This window comes from Mandrillus leucophaeus, unplaced genomic scaffold, assembly GCF_000951045.1.
Source record: "Mandrillus leucophaeus isolate KB7577 unplaced genomic scaffold, Mleu.le_1.0 Scaffold6, whole genome shotgun sequence".
In the NCBI taxonomy this organism is placed as follows: Eukaryota; Metazoa; Chordata; class Mammalia; order Primates; family Cercopithecidae; genus Mandrillus; species Mandrillus leucophaeus.
The window spans coordinates 1207021-1217621 of NW_012106474.1; the positions used below are offsets into that span (position 1 = coordinate 1207021).

Genomic DNA, 10601 nt, shown 5'->3' on the forward strand with positions numbered 1-10601 from the left:
CTTGAACCCGGGAGGTGGAGGCTGCAGGGAGTCGAGGTCGCACCACTGCACTCCAGCCTTGCTCCACAAGAGTGAGACTCCGTCTCAACAGAAAGAAAAAAGCGTCTGGAATTACGCCTGAATCATCCAACTCAGTAAATGTTAACTATTATTATGATGCTACTTCTTCGGATAATCACTGACCATGCATCTGTTTCTCCTGTTTTCCAACAGCTAGAAGAAAAACTCAAAGAAAAAGTGGATGTAAGTCTGATTGAACGAATCAATCTGACTGGAGAGATGGACACGTTCAGCACGTAGGTACCTCGCACACTTGCTCACTGCCTGTCTCTCTGTTACACAGCAGCGTTCAGCATGTATGTACCTCGCACACTTGCTCACTGCCTGTCCTCTCTCTGTTACACAGCAGCGTTCAGCACGTACGTACCTTACACACACTTGCTGCCTGTCCTTTCTCTGTTACACAGCAGTGTTTAGCACGTATGTACCTCGCACATGCTTGGTCACTGCCTGTCCTTTCTCTGTTACACAGCAGCGTGCCTCAGGCTGTTGGCTTTAGTCACTGCAGAACCTAAGAGGTTTCTGTTGGGTCAGAATGAGTCCCTACTAGCCACTAAGAAGCAGCTTCAGAACTGGGCTGCCGTTGTACCTCCTCAAATGCAGTCGCTCTTTTAGCTTATGGGGCCTGTATTGTCTCACTGTGAAGAATAACCACAGAGAAGACATTCTCCCTTGGCCATCCCTGATCTGCCCCACCTGAACCCACAGAAGGCCAGGCCTACCTTCAGTGTTTTAAAGTGTAAAGTATAAATGGCTTGAATTCAGCCACTGAGGGAATAAGAGTGTGGGGTGGCAGGGGAGGTCCGCCTTCTTTCCCTGTTAGGACCTTGTGGCACTTTAGTTTTGGTCCATTTCTGCTCCACTGCCATTACATGAGACAGGCATGGCCAGGCCGCAGCTTTCACATCAGCCGCTTATTGAGAAAAAATCAAAATTCTCTTCTTAGTTATTTCTTCCACTTCTCTTAACTTTATTTTCTTCACTTCTGACTTAAACATTTTTGGGAAGCAAGTTCTTTTGTAGGAAGATGTGAACAGGGATACTGGGGTGGTGATTAGGGAGACTGGCCGTGGGGTAGAGCTTAGAAGGTAGGGGTGCAGCAGAGCGAGGGAGTGGGCCAGAGGGCTGAGCAGGGCGCGTTTCAGGGAGAGGAAGAAGTGGAGAGCTTAGAAGGTAGGGGTGCAGCAGAGCGAGGGAGTGGGCCAGAGGGCTGAGCAGGGTGCGTTTCAGGGAGAGGAAGAAGGAAGTGTGAAGTATGAAGGTCCTGAGGGCGAAGGACCCTGGGGTCTCCCAGAAATTTAAAAGGCCAGTGTAACTGAAGCCTAGCAGGCAAGGTGGAAAGTAGCAAGACGGGGCCAGAAAGCTGGGCAGGACCCAATTCATGGTTAGGAATTTGGATTTTATTTTCAGTGTCATAGGAAGAGCCTGCTGAAGAGTTTAAGCATGATAAGCCTGTGCCATAATTTGTTTTATCCCTTATAAATACACATGTAGATTGTTTCCAGCTTTATGAGGACAGTATTGATCTGTTTTGTTCACTGAATAACTCTCTTATTCTGTTACACAGCCTGAACAAAGAAGGCTTTCAGTAAATATTGGTTGAATTAATGAATGCTGCAAAAAATACTTGCGTATCTTTATCCATTATTCTTCTTATTTCATTGAAATGCATTTCTAGCTGTGAAATTGCTGGTTTAGGCAATATGTGTATTTAAATTTTTGCTTCTTGAATAAATTGCCTTCCAAAAAGGTTATACTAATTTATGCACCCCAATAGCATTTTCAAATTTAAGACAAAACATTGGTTATTCTGGCCAGGCGCGGTGGCTCACGCCTGTAATCCCAGCTGTAGTCCCAGCTACTCAGCCCTTTGGGAGGCTGAGGTGGGTGGATCACCTGAGGTCAGGAGTTCAAGACCAGCCTGGCTGATATGGTGAAACCCCATCTCTACTAAAAATACAAAATTAGCTGGGCGTGGTGGAGCATGCCTGTAATCCCAGCTACTCGGGAGGCTGAGGCAGGAGAATCGCTTGAACCCGGGAGGTGGAGGCTGCAGGGAGTCGAGGTCGCACCACTGCACTCCAGCCTTGCTCCACAAGAGTGAGACTCCGTCTCAACAGAAAGAAAAAAGCGTCTGGAATTACGCCTGAATCATCCAACTCAGTAAATGTTAACTATTATTATGATGCTACTTCTTCGGATAATCACTGACCATGCATCTGTTTCTCCTGTTTTCCAACAGCTAGAAGAAAAACTCAAAGAAAAAGTGGATGTAAGTCTGATTGAACGAATCAATCTGACTGGAGAGATGGACACGTTCAGCACGTAGGTACCTCGCACACTTGCTCACTGCCTGTCTCTCTGTTACACAGCAGTGTTTAGCACGTATGTACCTCGCACATGCTTGGTCACTGCCTGTCCTTTCTCTGTTACACAGCAGCGTGCCTCAGGCTGTTGGCTTTAGTCACTGCAGAACCTAAGAGGTTTCTGTTGGGTCAGAATGAGTCCCTACTAGCCACTAAGAAGCAGCTTCAGAACTGGGCTGCCGTTGTACCTCCTCAAATGCAGTCGCTCTTTTAGCTTATGGGGCCTGTATTGTCTCACTGTGAAGAATAACCACAGAGAAGACATTCTCCCTTGGCCATCCCTGATCTGCCCCACCTGAACCCACAGAAGGCCAGGCCTACCTTCAGTGTTTTAAAGTGTAAAGTATAAATGGCTTGAATTCAGCCACTGAGGGAATAAGAGTGTGGGGTGGCAGGGGAGGTCCGCCTTCTTTCCCTGTTAGGACCTTGTGGCACTTTAGTTTTGGTCCATTTCTGCTCCACTGCCATTACATGAGACAGGCATGGCCAGGCCGCAGCTTTCACATCAGCCGCTTATTGAGAAAAAATCAAAATTCTCTTCTTAGTTATTTCTTCCACTTCTCTTAACTTTATTTTCTTCACTTCTGACTTAAACATTTTTGGGAAGCAAGTTCTTTTGTAGGAAGATGTGAACAGGGATACTGGGGTGGTGATTAGGGAGACTGGCCGTGGGGTTCTGTGTCCTGACTGGCTGAGGATACAGCCGGGTAAAACCAGGACGAGAAGAAAGAGCCAAGCTGCTCTTCCGCTGTCATTGATTGAAGCTCAGACTTTGCCGATGAAATGATGAATCTGAGTTTGACACAGAGGCCTGAGTGACAGTCGTTCAGACGGCCGTTGTTTGAAGGGGTGACCACAGTGATTTCTTTGATTTGCAGCGTCATCTCCAGCAGTATTCAGCTGCTGGTTCAGGATCTGGATGCCGCCTGTGATCCTGCCCTGACAGCCATGAGCAAGGTAAGGTCGTGGGAAATGGCGTCTTACAAACTAGCGAGAGCAGCCCCAGGTGGCGTCGACTGTCTGTGGCTTCTCCAGGCTCATCGGAGCTTGAAGGACCAGCTGAGAGGAGAACGGAACGGCCCCGGAGTTCCTGAGAGCACTCAGTGTGTGTTGCACCCGGGTCGGGTCAGTTGCTTGTCCTTTTAGAGACAGAGCATCACACAGTATTGGAGGATGGCAAAAAAAAAAAAAGAGACGAAGTAAATGTGTTTGATGAGTCTAAAGGAGATGTTGTCTGTGGTTTATGTTTTTTAAAGAGAGGGTCTCTCTTTGTCACTCAGGCTGGAGTGCAGTGGTGCCATCATGGCTCCCTGCAGCCTCGACCCTCTGGGCTCATCCGTCCTCCTGCCTCAGCCTCCCAAGTAGCTGAGACCACAGGCGCTTGCCACTGCATCCAACTACTTTTTAAATGTTTTGTAAAGCTAAGAGTCTTGCTGTGTTGCCCAGACTGGTCTTGAACTCCTCGCGTCCAGCAGTCTTCCCACCGAGGCCTCCCAAAGTGCTGGGATTACAGGCATTAGCCGTGGTGCCCCGCTGAGATGGATCATTTTTAATTACTGAACGCTCCCTCATGTTCCTATTTTTGGCTTTTATGTGCCTATGCCTTTTTTTCCCAAATGAATGTCAGTTCCGTAAGTGCACAGACCATGTCTTTCACCCCTCTTTTTTCTCTCGTGTAGTCTTGAATGTGGGAGATTCATTTTTGTTAATTAAAACTGAGTCAGCCATGTTCCTTTATTTACGTATTATCTTTGATTAGTGTCTGAGACATGCTAAAAACCTTGGTGTGGTCTCACCAGAGTGGGTGTTCTCCTTAGTGCTTAAAGCAGTAACTTCTGACTCATTCTTCATTCTCGCCCACTGAGAGGTTTTTCCGACTCGTTCTGAGCTCTGGTGCCAGGGCAAGAGTCCTTGATGAGGCTGTGAACTCTGGTTTTCTAATATCCTGGTGGCCCATCAGTCAGCCCTTGGCCCTCAAGTCCCTCCTTTGGCACTTACCGAGCACTACCTCATGTTCCTATTTTTGGCTTTTATGTGCCTATGCCTTTTTTCCCAAATGAAGTCAATTCCGTAAGTGCACAGACCATGTCTTTCACCCCTCTTTTGTCTCTCGTGTAGCCTTGAATATGGGAGATTCATTTGTGTTAATTAAGTTGGAAATGGGTCTTTGTTATGCTAAACCCGAGGAACATGAAGTTGCAACTCTAGAACTTTGCTGAACAGGGATTGGTAAACCAGAGCTTGGGAACCAAATCTGGCCCACTGCTTGTTTTTGAAAATAAAGTTTTATTGGAACACAGCCACGTTCCTTTATTTACGTATCCTCTGTAGCTGCCTTTTTGCAATATGGTGGTAGAACTGAGTCATTGCAACAGAGACTAGCCCACAAAGCTAAAAAAATTTAATATTTACTCTCTGACCCTTTATAGAAAAAGTTTGCCAGTGTCTGCTCTAGAGTCCTAGGCTCTTGTAGCAAATTCTGGAGAAATGATTTCTCTGGGTCATACTGGCCAGTACCAGAGGGCAGTGGGAGGAGCACTAACTTTGGAGTCAGACAGACCTAACTCTTCCAGGGCTTCCTTTGGGGGTCTTGAGCAGAGGATTCACCTGTCTGGGCCAACGTGACCTCATCTGGGCCCACGTACCCCAAGGGAACTGTGGATCTCTGCATCCCAGCATTGCTGTGAGGATGAAACACGGAACACACGGGTCTAGTGCCGGGCACATAGTAAATACTCATGAAATGTTAGTTCCCTTTCCCTCTTGTCAGGAGGAGTGACCATGTCACAAGGTTGTGTAAGCAGACATTTGGTCTGAATTTGGTTTTGCAGTAGATTGTAAATATTTAACAAAAATAAGATTAAAACCAAAACGTAGACTTTGGGGTTTTATGAACTGAAGTGGCAAGTCCTAAAATAGCTCACGTCACAGTTTTATTCAGAAAGCTCATCTTTTTCACGAGTCCGGTGCTGACAGGCACGTCCGGCATCCTGGGCATTCACAGGAGGACGCTCCGGGCAGGCGGACGGAGGCCAGTCCGGGGGACGCTCCGGGCAGGGGGACGGAGGCCAGTCCAGGGGACGCTCCGGGCAGGCGGACGGAGGCCGGTCCGGAGGCGTGGAGGAGTTCGTTTTGCAGGCTCTGCTTATCCCCTCCTGCTGGTGACCATTCCCCACATCCTGAGTGTGATCTGTCCCAGCTGCCGTCTCTCCTGAACTGCACACACTTCAGGTTGGAATGCAGCTGGTGAAAGCATTTTCACATTTACCTAAAGGAAGAGTGGATTTTTTTTTTTTTTCAATAAAATCACAGTTGGAAGGGGTTTAACACTGCAGGTGTTGCTTATACCAACTGTCAGTTGGTTCTGTGGATTTCCCTCAAACCCTGCCTCATCCCACCCTCTACTTCTCCCCGTGCCCACACCAGCAAATATTCACAGAGACCGTGCCTCCCGAGTCCTTTGTTTCTGTCATAGGAAAACCACAGACTTGGGGACGCAGCAGCTGGGAGGCCGTTACTTTTTGTCTGAGTCTTCTGGAGTTGTAGCAAAATAAAATCCATGTGATGGAAGTAAACAAGCCAAGTGGTCACAAACTGATTCAACATGCATTCTGTGTTCTTTATGCCTGCATCCTGTTTTGTGTAGTTTCTTCTAGGATTTTAAAAAACTTCTGTGATAATGGTTGTTTCTGTCTCTGATTCTATCATTTTTGCCGCTGGTTGGACAGTTCAGTTCAGACCCTGCCCAGCACAGTGCTGGGAGCTGCGAGGCTCAGAAAGGCGTAAACCTTTGGCTGAGGTATTTAGATTCCAGGAGCTGAGGGCAAGAGACGTGTAAGATGACAGCGACACCCGGTAACTTTAATAAAAGAGGTGAGGAAATCAGTGCCGTAAGAAAAGTACGAAATACGCCCTTTAAAGAGGGAGGAGTTCATATCCAGGTGGGGAGGCAAGGAAGGCCCTGGTAAGGAAGCGGTGTTTGAAACAGGTCAGGGTGAAGTTCTGAATGAATTTGTGATTAGGAGGGCAGTTCAAACGGGGTGAAAACGTGAGTAAAGTTCTGTGAGGTGAGGAAAGCTGAAGAGTTTGGTGAAAACTGCCACTCTCAGTCAGCATCCCAGGGGTTCCTCCGGCTCCTCCTGTACTTGGACTGACAGGGTTAAGATGGGAAAGGAGACTGCCCTCAAGGAGCCTGTACCCTGCTGGGAAGAAAACTGAGAAGAACCAGTACTGTAAATAAACGTATCTTAGAAATGTCAGAAGGACGGTTGACTTGCCAAAATGGAGCTGGATGATTCTGAGTTGACGGAGGGAGCTTTCCTTGACAAGATGGATTGAGCCAGGCAACTTGGTTAAGTCATTTTCCTGGGAGACCTCATTCTCGTGGAAGGCGCCTCGTGGCCTTCGCCGTGGTTGGCATATAGAGCTTTCATTATCTGTCTCTTCACTCCACTGCTAGGTCAGTTTCTGCCGCTCCCTCCGGAGTATGTGCCCAGTTCTCCAGCCATAGCCATGTTTACTTCCCTGAATGCACATTGCTCTTTTGTGGCTTCCATGCCTTTTCTCATTTTATTCTTTCTGCCCACAATTTTCTTCCTGCCATCGTCTGCCCAAGGAGCACATCCTTTAAGATCGAGTTCGAATGTCTGTCCCCGTTTAAAAACCTGAGGTATAATTCACATACCATAGAATTCACCCTTTTAAAGTGTCCAGTTGGCCAGGCGCAGTGGCTTACGCCTGTAATCCCAGCACTTTGGGAGGCTGACGAGGGCAAATCATTTGAGGTCAGGAGTTGGAGACCAGCCTGGCCAGCATGGTGAGACCCCGTCTCCACTAAAAATACAAAAAACTTGCTGGACGTGATGGGGCACACCTATAGTCCCAGCTCCTCAGGAGGCTGAGGTAGGAGAATCACTTGAACCTGGGAGGTGGAGGTTGCAGTGAGCTCAGATCGCGCCACTGCTCTCCAGCCTGGGCGACAGAGTGAGACTTATCTTACGACTAAATAAAGTGCACAATTTAGTTGTTTTTAGTATATTCACAGTGTCATGAAACCACCACCACCATCAAATTCTAGAACATCTTCATCACCCCCAAAAGAAACCCCATACCTCTCAGCAGTCATTCTCCATTCTGCTGACAACCATTAGCCTACTTTCTGACTCTGTGGATTTGCCCCTCCCAACATTTCGCATACATAGAATCACATGGCGTGTGGCACATCTTGCGCCTGGCTCTCTTCACTTAGCGTCGTGTTTTCAGGGCACGTTCATGGTGGGGCATGTGTCAGCACTCCATTCCTTTTTGTGGCTGAGTGACATTCCATTGTGTGGATAGACCACATTGTGTTTATTCATTCATCTGTTGGATGTTTGAGTTATTTCTACTTTCTGATTTTGAATATTTCTGTGAACATTCACGTACAGGTTTTCGTATGAACATGTTTGCAGTTCTCTTCAATATGTACCTAAAGGCTGGGCGTGGTGGCTCAAGCCTGTAATCCCAACACGTTGGGAGGCCAAGACGGCCGGATCATCTGAGGTCAGGAGTTCAAGAGCAGCCTGGCCAACACGGTGAAACCCCGTCTCTACGAAAAATACAAAAATTATCTGGGTGTGGTAGCGCGCGCACCTGTAACCCCAGCTACTCGGGAGGCTGAGACAGGATAATGGCTTGAACCTGGGAGGCGGAGGTTGCAGTGAGCCAAGGTCTCACCACTGCACTCCAGCCTGGGCGACAGAGGGAGACTGTCTCAAAAAAAAAAAAAAAGTGCCTAAGGAATGGAACCGAAAGAGCCGTATGGTGAATTTATGTTTAACGTTTTGAGAAACTGCCAAACTGTTTTCTGAAGTGACTGTGCCATTGTATATTTCCACCACCAAAGTGTAAGGGACTCAGTTTCTCCACATCTTCCCCCACACTTGTTTTCCTTTTTTATTATAGCCATTTTCGTGGGTGTGAAGTGGTATCTCATTGTGATTTCAGTTTGCATTTCTCCCATGACTAACATGCCTGGTCACCTTCTCAGGTGCTACTGGTGATTTGTGTGTTCTCTTTGGACAAATGACAATGAAATGTTTTGCCTGTTTTAAAATTGGGTTGTCTTTCTGTTGTTGAATTGTAAAAGTTATTTTTATATCTGGATACTAGACTCTTTATCAGATATGAAATTTGTAAATATTCTCGCGCATTCTGTGGCTGGGTTGTCTTTTCACTTTCTTGATAATGGCTTTGATTTTCTGAAGTCTGTATGTCGTGTGTGTGTGTGTGTGTGTGTGTGTGTGTGTGTGTGTGTGTGAGAGAGATATCTAAGATACCATTGCCTGATCCAAAATCATAAAGATTTACTCTGTGGTTTCTTCTAAGAATTTTAGTTTTAGTTCTTAAATTTGGGTCTTCACAAAAAAGAAAAAAGAAAACAAAAGGAAAAAAACGTAGGTCTTCAATCCATTTTGAGTGAATTTTTGTATATGGTGTGAGGCAGAGATTCAGCAGCATTCTTTTGCTGAAAGATACTCAGCTTTCCCAGCACCATTTGTTGAAAAGACTATTCTTTTCACGTTGGATGGTCTTGACACCCTCGTAAAAAATCAGTTAACCATAGATGTGTGGAATTATTTCTGGGGTCTCAGTTCTATTCCATCCATCTGTATGTCTGTCCTCAGCATCTGTATGTCCATCCTCAGGCCAGTACCACACTGTTTGGCTCTAATAGCTTTGTAGTAATCTTTGAAATCAAGAAGTATGAGTCTTCCAACTTTGTTCTTTGTCAACACTGTTTTGGCTCTTTTAGGTCCCTTGCAATGTCAGCATTTCTTGCCTCAGCCAGAGCTTTCCTCTTTCTCCTTCAAGACACCGCAGTACCTAGACTACCTTTCTGCTTTGTTATATGATCATTTTTATGTCTTTGTCTTCCCTATTAAACTTTGAGCAACTTGAGGGCTGTGTCTTACTCGTTTTGGAAACCTGTGGCATAGCACAGTACTTGTGTAGCTGTGGTACTCCCTGAATGACTTTGAAGGTAAAGAGGGGGTGGGGTAGGAGACAGAAGAGAAAGAACCAAAGGACCTCAAACACCCTTTTGACCAAAGATTGGTAAACAAGTGAGACACAGATAGAACTGTGCTGCGCAGACGTAGCCAGGCGGAGCCGGTAGATGTAGAGTGGGAAACTTGGACATCTTTGTGGGAGACGGTGGGGTCACGGAATCCTGGAAACCTTCAGGTCCATAGCTAGTGCTGTTGAGGATGGAGTGATGCTCCTCGATGGCACCTAATAGCAGAAGGGCTTCTGACTTCAGCAGGTGGCATCCTGGAGCCGATTGAAGAGATGTCAGAATGAAGGACTAATTTTCTTGATTTTTAGTAAAGATGAGGTCTTGCTGTGTTGCCCAGGCCAGTCTCAAACTCCTGAGGTCTAGTGATCTTCCCACCTCGGCCTCCCAAAATGCTGGGATTACAGGGCGTGAGCCACTGTGCCTGGCCTCCTTATTGCTTATTTTCTTAGATAACCTCTATGAGTTGATAATAAGTTACTATTTACTGAGCACTTACCAGGAATTAGAACCCAATTAATTTCATTCTAACAATAAATTCGTAAGATGGCTATGCTAGTTCCCCTGAAACACAGAGACGTTAAATCACCTGCTCCAGATCTTTTAGCCACTCGGGAGGCTACAGTGGGAGGTCACTTGAGCCCGAGAGGCGGAGGTTGCAGTGAGCCGTGATCACGCCACCACGCTGTCTCTCTGTGCAGGGCTGTGCGACGCCACACAGAGAGAGAGTAAATCAGCTTAAGTCGCCTGCCTAAACGTGGAAGACCTCGGCCTCCCAAACTGCTGGGATTACAGGCATGTTGCCATCGCACCCGGCCTGATATTTTTGAAAAGAAGAATAAAATTTAAATCACCATAATTTCAATTAGTTGATACATTTCTGTCAGTGTGTGCCCAGTCCTGGTGGGTCCACATGAGTGTTCGTGCTGATATGAGTATGAGTTCTTCAAGCACTCACCATCATCATGGTGTACATTCGTCTCCAGCTTTTCTTGATCTGACACCCGGACTTTTCTACAGAGGAGAATATGTGTTGAGCAGCCGCCCCACATATTCCAATCTGCGGTGAATATTTTTCCCTGAAAACTAATGAACTTTCCTTCTGGTATCTTCTTTCCTTC

The 10601-nt window shown here is 46.6% G+C and overlaps 1 protein-coding gene across 1 annotated transcript in view; it reads left to right on the plus strand.

Annotated features, from left to right (window-relative positions):
• The window catches only part of VPS53 (vacuolar protein sorting 53 homolog (S. cerevisiae)), a 174587-nt gene that overhangs the window by 129191 nt on the left and 34795 nt on the right, over window positions 1-10601 (plus strand). Inside the window, exons 14-15 of the mRNA XM_011999596.1 lie at window positions 214-296; window positions 3305-3383. Of these exons, the coding sequence (XP_011854986.1) occupies window positions 214-296; window positions 3305-3383 (162 nt within the window). The remainder of the gene's footprint in view (window positions 1-213; window positions 297-3304; window positions 3384-10601) is intronic.